The following is a 16,158-nucleotide window of genomic DNA, read 5'->3' on the forward strand; positions in this document are numbered from 1 at the left end:
AGTTTTATCGTATCGATGGATCGATAATAATTTATTAACTAGTCGTATGTAGTCTCACGCGGTCGTTCCAGGTGCTTCGATAATGTAGGACTAGTGATAAATAAACTGTGATATAGTTAAAATGGCGCAAACGCACACGCACTGCAAAATAGACCACTACTACAAACTCGAAAAAAAATGTATGGAATTGAAGAGACTGGTGTTCGAAAAGACGGAGGAATTGAAGAGACGAGACAAGATAATCGCGCACTTGGAGAATGAAATTGACGAGAGAGATACGAAGATAAGATATCTGAAGAATGAGATAGACAAGTACAGGCAAGTCGTGAAGCCGCTGACGAGGCAGATGTTCGATATTCAAAAGAATGGCACGATTCCTGAAGATTTTGAAGTTCATGCCTGTCCGGGTATCGAAAACACTCGAATATTTCCCATCGGAGAACCCAGGCTGAAGAGGACGGCTATATCTGCTGAACCACTGTCATCTCTTTCTCAAGACCATGAAATAAAGCTACTGAAAATACCGAAGAGCCACAAGTAAGTTGCTTAACGCGAAGTATGCTATCAGAATTAATGATAGGTAATAGGTATTTTAGATTAGTTTGAGATATTGGTAATGACTAGTAACTGATAAATGATAGCTATATCCCGATGATTTAATTCTACATTTTGTTTCCTCATCCTGATTTAAAATTGTGTCTTTCACATAACACATTCATCCTTTTATTGGTTGATAGATTAATTATTCAATGATTTTTAGAATGTATGTACTTGGCGCCTTCCACACCAGTGCGAGACCTTACCCTGCTAGAAAAACTTATGTAGAATATTTTCTGATGAATTTGCTCTTTCTGAAGTAAGTGAATACTGGATAGATAGCTAAACACTAGCAGACAGTGCATCAGATGTTTCCCATCAAACACGTGCAAGTCATTGACAAGGTGTGAACTTGGATCGATACTATACTGAGATTCAATTTCACATATCTGTCAGATCGAGGCCAGCCTGTGCCACCTAGAGTGCCTTCGAGCGACGCATTTGGTATAATTACCTACGAACTTTAGTTGTCCTCGCCTTAGGCACTCGATGAAGGGTTTTTTTTTATATCTGAGTGTTGCCAGTAGCAAAAAATTTAGTTCCAGGTGTAGAAATTTTGAGGAATTTTGCAAGGAAAAATTGAGGATATTCAAATTTTTTTCAGTTTTGTAGTAATGCGTGCTTTTATTATCTACTTAAAGATGAGTTGCAATTAGTTGAATATCAAAGCAATGTTTACTTAAGTAGTTTGGGATCAGAAAATCTTCACGATTTTGTCTTTTTCGGTAAAATGAGCTGTTACAAGTGGTGATTTTATGAAAAAAAGTCGTCCAAATAAAATAACTTCCCCTGGGAAATTAATAAATTGACAACATTGTAACATAATGCAACCGATTAAAACGATACTTGTATTTGGATTAATGAACACCGAACAGGTTTCTCGTATGAATCACGAGTTTTCAATAAATAGCCAATGATATATTAATATCTTTTTAATAAGGTTTTATCTAAATGTTTTGAAATGTATGTACTATGTCATAATTCATGCAGAACAAAGACCTTCCACTTTAACCTGCAGGTTAAAACATTCGGTTAAGTAGGCATCTGTGATTGATCTACGTCTGACTAATACTGCTCTTATTTAGAGTCCAAAATTATTGTAAATTGGTTCATTTACAATAATTTTGAAATTGAAATTCATGGAATATGATGTTCTCGGCAATTTATTAATGATTAGAAGCATTATTGAAAATCGCATTTTTGATGGTAAAATTTATGTTACTATCAGGATTAAAACAAATCCTGGTAGTAAAATAAATTTGAATTGAAAGACTGTGTGAATTGCATCTTCTGATGATGTAATGATGTTACTTCCACAATTTTCATGATTATTGTTCACCAAATTATTAACATCCGGTTCATATATTTTATTTTCCTCGTTATGTTTTTAGTTTTCCTTATGCAATAAAATTACATAGACATTTTTCATTTATTATTATTATTTATTGTGATGTTGTGTTATTTTAATCATATCCGTCTTTCGTGGGAACAGCAAAGTAAAATGTAATAAATAATATTATGTATTTTTTATTTCCCATTGGTTTAAATGTTAAAATCTTTTATTTTAAATGCATACAGAACATTTAGGTATTTCTTGAACTCTCTTAACTTGAGTACTTGATTACTAACACAACTAGATATAAGACTATACTAAACGTTTTTATTATTTATTTATTTATAACTAATAATAGTATACTAAGATTTCATCTTAAAAGCGACACAGCCATAATACGTAGTCTCATTAAATCTTATCGAAAGCTTGGATTTTGTCATGCCGCATGTAATGTAGTCATGCCCTTGTGCAAAAGAGGTCAAAAACTGACTGCAATTTTGTTTAGTCATGAACTCGAACAAAGTTTTAAACAGGCGTCTCAGGAAATTTTATAACACTACTTACAACACTTTAAATTACGATATTGAATTTAATGAAAAATTTTGACCAGCCATGTAGAATGGACTAAAGTGTTAATTTTTACTTATTTTAATAAAAGTTTTTACTTTTTAACCATAATAATTACTGTATTAGTATAGAGTCCAAAGTAAGACTGTGAGCTAAAACATCATAGTAATCTTTAGGTTGGGTTGCACCAACTAACTTTAACTATAACTTTAACTACAATGCAAAATGTCAAATCTTTGGTTAAAGTTAAAAATGAACGCATTCAAGACGCAATATTTAACCATAACCATAGAGCTCGACAAGGTTTTAAATTCACGTGGCGAAAAAAGGAACTAACGCTGTCATCATACAAAAACGCAATTTTTGACAGTTCTCCTTTACCAGCAGTTGTTGGACCAGCTGTCATCTGTCAATTTCTCCGGTCAAAGCTAAGGATAAAGTTAAAATTAAAGCTAAATTTAGTCTTAACTATAACCATAACTTTAACCTTAACTTTAACTTTAACCACGCCTCTGGTGCAACCCAACCTAAGTTTTTGTAACAATAATCGGGTATTCTTTCAATCTTAACATTGGAGATCATCAAGCTTGTAGTTTATCACGATCTCTTTCAAGTTAACTAATAATTGTTAGTTGTATGTAATATTTTAGTACTACTATTGTATTAACATTGATGAAATAATAACTTGGAGGTTGCTTTGTAGTTTGTTGTATTAGTAATTGTAATATTACAACAAAATACAAATTATTTTGTTGCCTGCGGTCCTTAATTTTAACCATACTTTAATACATGTAATTGTTAATTTTAATAATAATTAGCAGTCGAAACTAAATATTAAAACCACAATTTAACTAATGATAATATTTATTATTTCAGATCACGGGAGCTAATAAAGAGTGCCATACTTGACAACGACTTCATGAAGAATCTAGAGATGACGCAGATCAGAGAGATCGTGGACTGCATGTACCCGGTCGAGTACGCGGCCGGCAGCCTCATCATCAAGGAGGGCGATGTCGGTAGCATCGTGTACGTCATGGAAGGTAAGCTTATATAATATTATAGAGTATATGCCCTTATACCATTGTACTTGTTGTGCTATTAGGGGTAAGTTGTTGGTAAAGTGTTGTAATGTTTATGTTCCTATAACTATCTTCTATAAGTTTGTTTAATAAATAAATAAATTACTTTATTACGCTTATATTTGTACGTAACTAGGTAATCTGAGGGTCAATTCAGATAGCAACGCGCAATTCTAAATTTGTATCGATTTGACCAAGAATTAACCCTAAGTATTAGCTAAGAAGGTTTTTGTAAAAAAAAGTAAATATGCCTTTTTTGTATTTAAATTAATTATTATTGATGAAGTTTGCATTTTTTGCCTTTGGAAGTGTTCTGCTGTTATCAAGAGACATCTAGCGGTGAGAAGCAATAAAGTCACTGCTAAAGCGCTATCTATTGTCTAGTAGTAGTACTAGACAACTAGTAATAAAAGCGCCATCTAGTTTTGTATATGAGAACTACACACATTTCAGTTAACATGTATACAATATAGATGGCGCTGCAAACAGACTGCTTTACCATGAATCTTTTTCGCCATCTAGTGGGCAGTAGTAAAAACATTTCAATAATAGTTTGAAATTCCTTTTTTGAAAATTTAAAAAAAGTTTTTTTTATTTATTTGAATTATTTATTTAAGTGGGGCAACGTGCAACAAATGACTTGCCCTTGGTTGGATTTTTTGCTTAACATCTTGCCCTTTAAAATTATTTTAATTTTAATTGACTGAAGCGCCAAAAAAAAATTATTAATCTGTTCATTACTTCAACGTCACGTTTATATTTAATTAATATTAAGCTTTATATATTTAAAATTGAACGCGAAAGTTTGTAATAACTAATAAGTTTGAATTACTTACTTCTTCACGTCTGAACGGCTTCAGGAAGTGATGTTGATGAAATTTACTATGGATTTAGCATCTGTGGATTTAGCTGACATCCTGGATTATCAAATCTAGGTTACATTTTACTGCGGAGAAACATTTTATAGGAAATCATCTATGAATAATGAAAACTATTTATTATTAGTCCTACTAATAATAAATGGTTTTTATTAATCATACTAATTTTAGCGGGTAGCACCGCGGGGCACAACTACCTAGTAGGTATATGGTATACCTATACTATAACTGGTTCAACTTACTAGCTTACATAACGGCTTATGTTTATATAACTTAATAAAAAACCCCCAATTTAAAATTTAAATATACTTAAGTACTTAATATTAAGTAAATTAATAAAAAATTCAAATCATAATGAAAATGTCGCATAATTAAAATAACTTTCTTGTCATATCTTCAATAAATATCTTACTGTGTATAAGGAGTTAGTTAATTTATATTTAAACTATGTAATACAGTATACTGGTAATCTAGTAGACTTTCCCTTGGATGAGAAAGCGGAAAAACCGGCTACCGGCTTTTCCAACAAATTACTAGGCAGATGTGATTAGTTCTTGCCTAGATTGTGGTCTGAGCTAAAAGTGAGCACTAGGCAACTGTTACGATGTCTTTTTGACGACCGTTGCAATAGTTACGTAAAGTGTTACGTAGAATATGATTGCGAATTCCAATTCAGTGGCGAATACGGTTTCTGAAATGATATTGATTACTTATCTTATATCTTTAAACGAGCAATTCTTGTATACTTATATATATAATTGGAATCTCGGAATCGGCTCGAAATTTAGTATATAGGGGGTTTCGGGGGCGATAAATCGATCTAGCTAGGAATCATTTTCAGAAAATGTCTTTTTATTCGTGTTTTATCGATAATCGATAAACTGAAAAATATGACTCTTCCTGACATCTATTGGCGAATAATAATACTATTTTGTTGGCAACTAATTGTTTTAACGACCAGCAGATGGCGTTATTAAGTAACACGAAGTCAATGAGTGTTTGCTATACCGAGCAAAGCTCGGTCATCCAGGTACTGTTTGTTTAAATGCACAAAAATTGTATCTTTAATCTGAATAATCTACATTTAAATAAATTGTTTGTTGGATTTTATTCAAATTTGGCACAAATAGAGTATTTAGAAGAACTTTTCCCAAACCATGTTTCTAATTTTGAAATTATTTCTCCGTGTGCTGTACAATGAAATAAGAGTTGGAAAATCTGTTTAGTAACCTTATAATATATCTGATATGACTAGTTTTTATTATTCGTAGGATATTACCATATAAAATCTGTATAGACACTTCAAACGTCAATAATTAATTATTATTTCGTCGTTGGAGTTCTAACACCACGTATAGTCAAAAATAGCAACTTTTCAGGAGAGAGAAAAAATTAATCGAATTCTAACTAGTTCAGATTTACTTTTTAACTATTTTACGAGTTTTTGTTGGCCGACACGTGTTCCGATTGGCTAAAACGAGACGTCTTCCGATTTTCTAGCGAATTGCATCAAAAGGTCAAAATAGGCAAATAGTGACTTACGTGGTGTTAGAACTTCAATGACGATTGGTCTAGTACAGGGTTTCTCAAACTTTCGGATCCACGAACCCCTGTTACAATTTTTAAGGTAACAGCGAACCCCTTACTAACTAATGAAAACACATAAAGTAGCAAAAGAGTGCCGCGCATGCCTATGCTTGATCTTGTCGCGAACCCCCTGCCGTCGAATGGCGTACCCCTAGGGGTTCGCGGACCCCACTTTGAGAAACCTTGGTCTAGTACAAACAAAACAAGTAATAATATGTAGTACTAAAAGTACAATTGCTACAGTATCTTGTATTTAGCAACCTCAGCGCTGATCGAGCAATACGTGGACCTTGACTAGGGTTGTCAACTTTATTTAGATGACTATCGACTCATTATTCCTATAATACATTATAAACTATTTGTATTGAAAATAATTAGATAACTAAGGTTACAACGTTGTAGTTTGTACACACAAAATTAATACTAAGTAATTGCGGTATAATATATTATAATATACATTCTTTCTTCTTTAAAATGTATACAATACAATACAAAAATACTTTATTGCACACCAAAAAATACAAAATGAAACAATTTTACATAAAACAACATATTCTAGATGATGCATGTTTAGTACACTTGCATTCAAAGATACTTACTAAATTTTAGAGCGCCTACTGCGCTCTCATACGAAATGAGTGAAATCGGCTTGGCTATAACAGCTATTTTATACTTAATATTACATTGTTATTTAATAAATCAGAGTATACTAAAGAATGTAGGCAGCCCTATAACCTTGAGTGACGTCAGTGGTTTTCGTGACCCGCCGGAAGTGAAAGGCGGTGGCGTATGACGCCGTGTGCGCCCGCCGCCTGTCGCTATGACTGCGACGTCGTCAGACCACATAATCGCAAGCACTTATCTTTTTGGAATCTGGTTTAAATGTATTTATTTTTGCGTACTATATCTGCAGTTACATTATCTAGACCAGCGATGGCGAACCTTTTCGTATTAATCCATCCATCCCTGATCTAAAGGTTACACTCTAGAGCTGCTATCCCCAACGGGCCACAAATCCGGGACTTTATTTGTGGCCCGCGCGATGTTAAACAATTTTGAAATTCACGCCCACCTGCAAAATAAAGGTAAAGTCTACGTGATAATCGTTAATTTTTTTCCGACACCAAGACCAAAACATGTTTGTGGCATGAGAAAAAGGTTGGGGACCACTGCTCTAGAGAGATGGCGAGGCCGCGAGGGCACTCTGGATCAGCTATACTTAACCTGCGGCCCGCAATACCAAGACCAAAAGGTGTTTGTCGCCCGTGTAAAAAAAGATTGAGTTATGAGTACCACTGCTCTAGATAGAGTCAATGACTGGTTAAGGTAGTCTAAACCATTTCGAGAGGGAGACTGGGTCTATAGACATCACATTATGTGATGGCTATAGACCCAGTCTCCCTCTCTCTTCATTGGGATGTCAGTTGTCACCAATCACTTCATAACTTAGCATATTGTGTTATCAGCTATAGCCTAAAATAGCATGTTTTAAAAAGATTAGAACAAGGAAAAGTCGAAGTCAATACTAGAAATTCAGTTCGGGTCGGGGACACCGCACACTATCCGATGTTGTATTACCGGGACTTAATGTATAGAATCTTTATTTCTATTAAAGTTGGTTTAGTTGTTGAAGCATGCAGTAGACAGGCAGACATATTTGCGCATTTATGAGTATGGATAACAGCACTTACCGTACGGAACCTGCTTCTTCAGTAGTAAAAAGCGATCAAACCCGTCGATCAAATTGTCCTTCGATAAGTAACCCGGAATTGAATTTTATCGTACTAGATCCAGCTCTATGCACTTTGTAATAAAGTATATTTTACAATGACTTAGTCGGACAAGGTCTTCTCTATGTGGTTTACAGTAATCTTCGAATAAGCTACGGTCACTTAGGGTTGAGTAATTTGGCCTTAATGTCTATGGGCGCATTGTAGTATTGTAGTGCCATATCGAGGCCGAGCGCAGGAGAGAACGGACCCCTTGACACGGCCGAGAATATAAGACGGGCAGCAAGGAGTGGCCGCAGCGCCTGGCCTTAGCCGGGATACTCGGGAGTCGGGGTGGCAGTGTGGGGGTGTCCCCACCACCCATTGCTTCGAGTCCCAGAGAGCCATGATGCGCATGGTGCACCTGATCATCGCGGCCCCCGTGTGGGCTTTTCTAAGCCCACTGTGATGAGTCTGCGAGACACGGACAACCGCTGGTAGAGTTGTGGTGGGTTGATCGTGCAAAAGCCTGCATACTGTAAAGAGTCAGTGAGACGCGGACAGCCGTTGGTAGAAACTAGAGAGGCGATTGAAGCACTGTGGGGTTTTAGTGGGTAGACCCTACGAGGAGTCCCACATACCCCGGCCGATGCCCTCAATCCACCGGGAATGTGCAAACCATTCCCCCATGAAAAAAAAGTTATACACCTACATGGATGTCAAATAAACTAAATTAAAATGACTGCTAAAAATATATGGGAAAAGACCATTCATTAAAAATTGTATTCTTCTTAATAAAGTTGAGTTAATTGCTCTATTTAGCAATTAATTCTTTTAATGCTCTATTAAGTATTGTACTCTTGTTGTAGTACTCTACTCTGTCTGTGTGTGTGAGTAAATCAAACTCTTTCTTTGAACAATCTCGCTGTCAAACAATTATTTTATTAGTATTGGCGACATTTAAAATGTAAGAATATTACTTATGTAGATTTTTTGTGAATAAATATTATATAAAAAACAGACCACTCTGTCTTCATAAGGAATATAGAGAGTGGCACATCAATATGCGATAGTGCATGAAACTCGTGCATCGAATGATAAGATCAAATTTCATGCATCACTAATTTAAAACAATACTTTTTGTGCTCATAACCTAAAACCTTATACGATCGAATAAACCAAGATAACATGATTTATTCTATGAAGCCACTTTTACACGCATATGTCGCAGGGAAATGAGGATATCAGGGATTTCATGAAATCCCTGGGGATATCACGAACTCCCGGTACACAACAAACTACGCTACTTTCGTTATTGGTCGATAGTGCAGTGGCGTAGTGTAACTCAAACATGTTTTAAACATGTCTCATTCTCAACTCTGTCTATAGTTTTTTTTTTTATATTTAAGGTCGCTTTGACATCAGGTTTATTTAGTCTGGGAATAAAAAAAATATTAACAAACTTACTAGACTCTTAATTTTTAAGCCTTGCAGTTTTCTTTTCATTATCTACTGGCGCGGTTTCCATGGGTGGAAATCGCCGATATTTCAGCACGTTCATATTGAAAAAAATCTTGAAAACACATTAGTGGCATAATAAATGAACCAGCTATATTTTTAATGAGAATATTAGATTCTTCAGGGGTGCCCAACCGTAGCGCGCATTTTCTCTAATATCAAGAAAGTTTTATTTTCACTGAGTGAAAAATAATTAATTTTAATGATATATTATATCGATCGAGTTTTTATGACACATGTTAATTTTCTACTAATATTTTTCGTTTTGACATCAACAGTATTCCTACTAATATTTTTCGTTTTGACCTCAACAATAAAATCATTTCATTAACACCAAATGTAGGTAACATTTGGTGTTAATGAAATGATTTTATCATATTGAATTAAAATAATCGTTTTTTTTAATGAAATAAAGGGGGCAAACGAGCAAACGAGTCACCTGATGGAAAGCAACTTCCGTCGCCCATGGACACTCGCAGCATCAGAAGAGCTGCAGGTGCGTTGCCGGCCTTTTAAGAGGGAAAAGGGTAATAGGGGAGGGTAGGGAAGAGAATAGGGGAGGGTAGGGAAGGAAATATGGGAGGGTAGGGAAGGATAAAGGGTAGGGGATTGGGCCTATTATATTCTGTTATATGTATAAGTAATCTGTTAATTTTTGCTTAAATTCCAAAATATATTCGGTAAATATCGCCCGTATACAATTGAAAGAAGCACAAAAGTACGAACTACATATACGACACAACATTGTACTATATTTTACAACATACAACATTTTGCCAAAGTGCTAATAGATTTAATAGAGACATCGTTACATACGATGATTGTCGAGAATTACAACTATATTATGTTGCAAAATATATTTTCCTATGCGATATTGCATTGTATTTGGAGTTCCTGCCATTATTTATCCTTTAATTTATTGTTAAAATAATTGCAATACCACGCACGCAACTTGTTTTAAAATAATAAATAATGCTCTAAATATACAGGGTGTAACAAAAATAAGTGATAATACTTTAGGGTGTGTACGTGTTCCTTGTAGAGAGATCACTGTGAGAGTAGCAGCGCTGAAAGACCAAAAATTTTTTTACTTTTGTATGGGGAAACTCATGACGCTCGGGCCCATGCCCATACAAAAGTGAAAAAAAAATTCGTCTTTCAGCGCTGCTACTTTCACAGTAAACTCTCTACAAGGAACACGTACACACCCTAAAGTATTATCACTTATTTTTGTGTATATAACATCACACTGTATATATCATTAATTAATTATTATTATTTTCGAGAGCTAAGACTAGGTTTCGTAGGAAGATTCATTCCATAGACATGAAAAATGGTGTATCAACTATCAAGGCAAAAAAGGGTAGCCAAAAAAGGCCGGGATTCGGTATTTTAGGTCTATTTTGACATTTGTATTTTGACATTGACATTAATAGCAATGTCGTACCTTTTTGTAGTTTTCTTCTTTTTTCTTGATTTCTACTGTTAATAACGTGGTGCTATACCACAGAATAGATAATAACTACAAGTAGGTACACTCTGAGTCCTGAAATATTTATAATATAGTTAGTTCCATTTATAATCTTATTACATTTAATGCCTATGATCGCATAACATACCATATATTATTATATTATGTACATACGCCATGTTAGCTCGTTTGTTACAGTTACGTCGTTTTCAATGTTCAGCGACTCTGAAATCGCCTAAGATAACAACATATTACTTTTATTCACTGAACAATGAAATGTACCATCGAGGAAATTGATTCCTAGATGATTCGGCGCGGCATAAATTTGTATGGATTGGCATTAAATTTGTATAGATTTGACAGATTTCCATTGCGTGAGACGTCTTGCGAATGTGTCAAATTCATATAAAATTTAGAAATTCATCTACGCGTTGCGATTAGGGTTCCCAACCCTCCCGGATTGCCCGGGAGACTCCTGTAATAATGCTTAACCTCCCGTCCTCCCGGAGAACGATAATTTCTCCGGTTTTACAAAAATTTATAATTATTGCATAATTTATAACTGACTTAGTGAAAAATTGTAAGATGAAGTTGGATTGGACAATCCTATTTAAATCTGTTCGAAGAAATTCGCTTGGATTAACGACTACCTTACGAAATTGTCCTGAGACTATGTTCTTTCTCAATCCCCCCCCCCCCCCCCCCCCACAATTCTCCCGGGTTGGTCCTTTCGAGAGTTGGCAACCCTAGTTGCGATCTGAATCAACCCTAATGCGACAAAACTACGTAGGTCCCCCATCTGCCTAGGAATCAACCTCTCTGATAGTAATAATATTTCGTCTCTACTTGTTGGTTAATTTTCGCTTTTCTCATACAGGATGTTATTCTGTAGCTTAAGTAACCAAATGAATGACAATGGAACTCTCAAATATTGTGAGTTCCATCAGACCATCACCTTATAAGTTTGTCTACAACTTTACAACCTCTTCCATTGGCCGCCACCCTATATCCCACTGTACCTTTCAGTTTATGCTACCTCTAAATATTACCTGTTAAATTGAACGTGAAGTTTAGCACTTGTTTCCTAAGGAACTTCTCGTAATGACATAAAGACTGATGGTAAATTCAGGTAAGGAAGTATACCGGCGAGAAGAACCAGTGTAAGAAACTCGCACGAGGGGAAAATTGACCTTTAACAAAATAATTACAATATAATGAGTAATGACTATATCTCTAGAACTACTCAACTTTAGGTTATGCACCATGACACGCATCAAATCGCAATTTTAGCGAAAGCTAAGATCAACCTTGACCGTTAATTCACGTCACAAATTAATTTCGACTGTCGCTTCTTCACTTTCGTTGACTTTTACTTGTTTTCACCTTGAAAACCATTACTTTGCTTATTTCGATGGCAAGACATTAGAGATCCATACTTTAATACTATATGTCAGTGTATCTGTCTGTCTGTCTGTTATCTCTTCATGTCTAAACTGCTTAACCGATTTTGCTGGGTATGAGACACATTGAGTCCCGGGAAAGGACATAGGATACTTTTGATCCCGGAAAAATGTACGGTTCCAACAAAAAATAGACTTACGGTTCCAAACAAATTTTGGCGCAACGGATTACGAAGTTGCAGGCGTCATATTCTATATCGTTGTATAACTAATCATTAAGAATCAAAGGCCTCAGCCGCATTTGATTAAAGTTTTCTACTGTCATAGACTATTTTACGATATTACCATACAAAAACCCTTTCCATGTTAAATATGCATGAGATCTTTGTGTGCACAGCTGCTGATATCGAAAACATCTCGGTCTTATCACACCGCGTGATGATAAAGTAAACAATGCTAGCTTAGGCGTTACAAGAAACTATAAAGCAAAAAGTATTCTTAAACATCGGTTAATAGAAAAAAAAGCAATAAAGATAAAAAAGGTGGTAAAAGACACAAAAAAGAAATAGGCGAAAAGATGTAAAATACGGCCTTAATGCATTTGTCAGTTTCGATAGCGAAGTTAGATGTCACAAATAAATTGGCTTTGGCCTTTGACATAACGTATTGCTAAGTGTCACGATTGTGTCATGGCGCTTGCGATGCGTTATGTCAAGTATAGCTTGTCAAGGCTTGTCAAAAATGAGTAGACGCTGAACACAATTTTGAAATTACAAAAAAAAATATGAAAACCTGATGAAATCGAGATAAAAATGTGCGAGGTGATAATATTTCCAGTGTAAAAGTGTACTCTGTGGAAATATAAAAAGAACAAAAACACCTTTTGAGAGTGATTACGTTTAAAAAATTATGTACTTCGTCTACTCTTTTCTTGACAGAGTGTACCATAAATTTTGATTTGTTGATTTTGATTTGATTGATTTTGAGTTGATTGATATTGTCAATGATGATGACAAGGGTGATGATAGCATTAATAATGACGGAACTGGAGCGATGAATTAAACGAAAGCAAAATATTCCATTGCAGCAAGTGGAACGTATTGAACGCGGTCGTGAACTATGTCAGCTTCGTTAGCGGCCAAAATGGCGCCCGCGATAATTGCTCATTATTATTCGATTATTGAATATTTTGTTTTGCATATGACTGCGCAATATTTCGATCGGATCTACATAATATTAAGCTGGTTCGAGCAGGCCGTTATGCTCTTCGTGTAAAATGTCTAGAAAATAAAGAGAATATAAGTTGTCCAAACCATGTAAATTATGTGATACAAAGCTATTTTCCTAATAATATAATATAATATATATATCGAATTGTACACAACTTTATATATAAGTAAAACAATAAAGTTTACTTACTCCGTTCTATCTCCAATTTCTATTTATTTTGTATTACAATTACTACTGGAGAACACTACAAACACAACACAACAAAATTTTCTCGAAGATAGTCTTTTGTAATTTATGCTCGAGCAGAGACAGGAAGTTATGCGGCCAATTAATCTACTTAATAAAGTGTTTTCAGTTGCGGTTACAATGTCGTAGAAATTACTTATTCAAGTGGAGAAAAATGTCGAGAAATTAACCACTTAGTTACTGCAGTGGTTAACAGTGAAAGTTCGGTCTAAGAGTAATAATGTTATAACATAATATTCTAACAATAAACATTGAACGCATAACATTCGATACTGAAAAACCTTTAAATATCAATTTTTTTAAACTATTTCTTGGTCTAATTTCTTGGTCTTCTTTTGTGTGTAAAGGTCCCGTAGGAGGCAAAATCTAAATGTCTAATAAATATTTAACCAAGTGGTTAAATTATCGTTTTTGTTGCCGAAGATCGAGAGTATATTCAATGATCTTTAGATAGAAGTATTTTAAGATTTCTTATTCGCTAGTGTCTTCCAGAAATACAGGAAGAAGACAAATACTCGAAAAGTGTAATTCCGAAAATTTTGAAAAAAAATGAAACTGTTAGATTTCAAAGAATTAAAGAATATTGCGGATTAGATCGAAATTTGAATGCATGTCATGGAAAGGAATGAAACACAGACCAAAACAAGCAATTTTGGTTAGGAATCCGCAATATTCTTTAATTCTTTGAAATCTAACAGTTTCATTTTTTTTTCAAAATTTTCGGAATTACACTTTTCGAGTATTTGTCTTCTTCCTGTATCTCTGGAAGACACTACTGAATAAGAAATCTTAAAATACTTCTATCTAAAGATCATTGAATATTCTCTCGATCTTCGGCAACAAAAACGATAATTTAACCAGTTGGTTAAATATTTATTAGACATTTAGATTTTTCAGTGTACACCGTTTCACTTTCTACTCTGATGTTTTTACTTTCCATAATCCATTGCGTCATCTTGATTATGATGTGGTCATCTGTAATTTAAATTTAATCGCTTAACGAATGTTTTATGTAACTATTCAAATTATCTTGATTGTAACCGTTATTTTGTGGTGCACGGAGCCTATTAAGTTACTATGTTTATGATTGGTAATCCTTGATGTAATATTATTATTAATAAGTTCCTAATGATTAGTATAATCGAGTATTTATTGCCAATTACTCCATTTCACTATTCTTACTATCAACATCACAAATCACAATGTATACATCAATCCCAACAAAGAGAATTTTACCTGTACATATACATAATATAACAGATGAGTTATGACACTTGTAATTTTTAATAATATTCTTGGCTGCTCTCCAACAATATAGTATAAAGTCTGAAGATAAATCTATGTGCTTAGAACTTGGTTGGACATGGCTTGCATTTTAAACAGGATTCTTTGAAACTCTGTAGTTCCAAGTGAAAGGAGATAAGCAATTTCTAAAAAACATTTCTTAGTGCTGTCATTCAACGTATAAACTTAAGGCTTAACATTGAATGATGTGGCTGCTAATGCCATTAAAAGCGTATTACATTCATTGTTCATGAAGATAATATTATTATTGAGCTTTCAAACTGCTGTTTAAAGCTCTTCAAAACTACATTTTATCTGTGATATAAATGAAAGGTTATTAGGCTTTTTTCGAATGAATCTTTGATAATATATTAATTTAAAAGATTCATTATGATTTATCAAAATATATAAGTAATTTAGATTATTTTTACAGTCATAGCTGACTGTAAAATCATATTAGGAATAAACATGAAAATTTTGCAATGCTACCAGAAACTTATTTTCGTAGACTTTTAACATATATTTATTTTTGTAATAAATGAATAGATTTAACAATCTCCTTTAATGACAAAAACAAATTTGGATTTTGGACCAATCAAAACGCAATGTTGTCAAACTAACCTCAAAGTTTATTTATTTATTTAATAAGTACTACCACATCATGTAGATTATCACCTTAAAACTAAAATCACATACAGTATTACGTCGAATGCACTTAACAACAACGGTGTACATAGCATTTCCATAAAAAAGTGTTTTACATTTAACTTAAAATTATGATTCCTTAAAATTACTTAAAAATTCAAACGTAAAGTGTTGTAAAACATAGGAGTTACGACTATCAGAGAAGAATGAAAAATAAATAAAATAGGAATGAATTGTCAAGTTCTCAGGTGTACTGTGAATTGTATTTGTTACAAAGAATCGGTAACAAAGATCGGCCTTCAAATATTTGGACAGTCGGTCACGGGCAGTACCTTGCATTGAGTTTTTACTGCATTCAAATTTTACCAGACGTCTATTTTCGAAGCAAGAATTTGTCGTCTATAATCAGAGACCTTAGTTTGCCCTGCCCTGCACCAGACAGGTTTGGTAACATAATTAATTTAAAATAAATATATATACATAAGACAATAATAAAAATAACAATTATACATAAGGAAGAGAAGCAGTAAACTTCCACCTTTAAATAATAGTTGTAATTATAAATGTGTTATATTTATAATTAATATCGTCACGGTATATAAATACCATAA

General features: G+C 34.0%; 1 protein-coding gene across 3 annotated transcripts in view; it reads left to right on the plus strand.

Moving 5' to 3' along the window:
• LOC121735255 (cGMP-dependent protein kinase, isozyme 2 forms cD4/T1/T3A/T3B) overlaps positions 1-16,158 on the plus strand; it is a 177,052-nt gene that overhangs the window by 122,876 nt on the left and 38,018 nt on the right. For 2 of the 3 annotated variants that reach the window (XM_042126017.1, XM_042126018.1), the window contains exon 3: positions 3,374-3,540. In XM_042126017.1, coding sequence (XP_041981951.1) covers positions 3,374-3,540 — 167 coding nt within the window. Of the gene's footprint in view, positions 1-87; positions 538-3,373; positions 3,541-16,158 lie in introns of those variants that run through there. The other variant, XM_042126019.1, reaches the window with a different exon arrangement.

Source organism: Aricia agestis, chromosome 17 (assembly GCF_905147365.1).
Source record: "Aricia agestis chromosome 17, ilAriAges1.1, whole genome shotgun sequence".
NCBI lineage: Eukaryota > Metazoa > Arthropoda > Insecta > Lepidoptera > Lycaenidae > Aricia > Aricia agestis.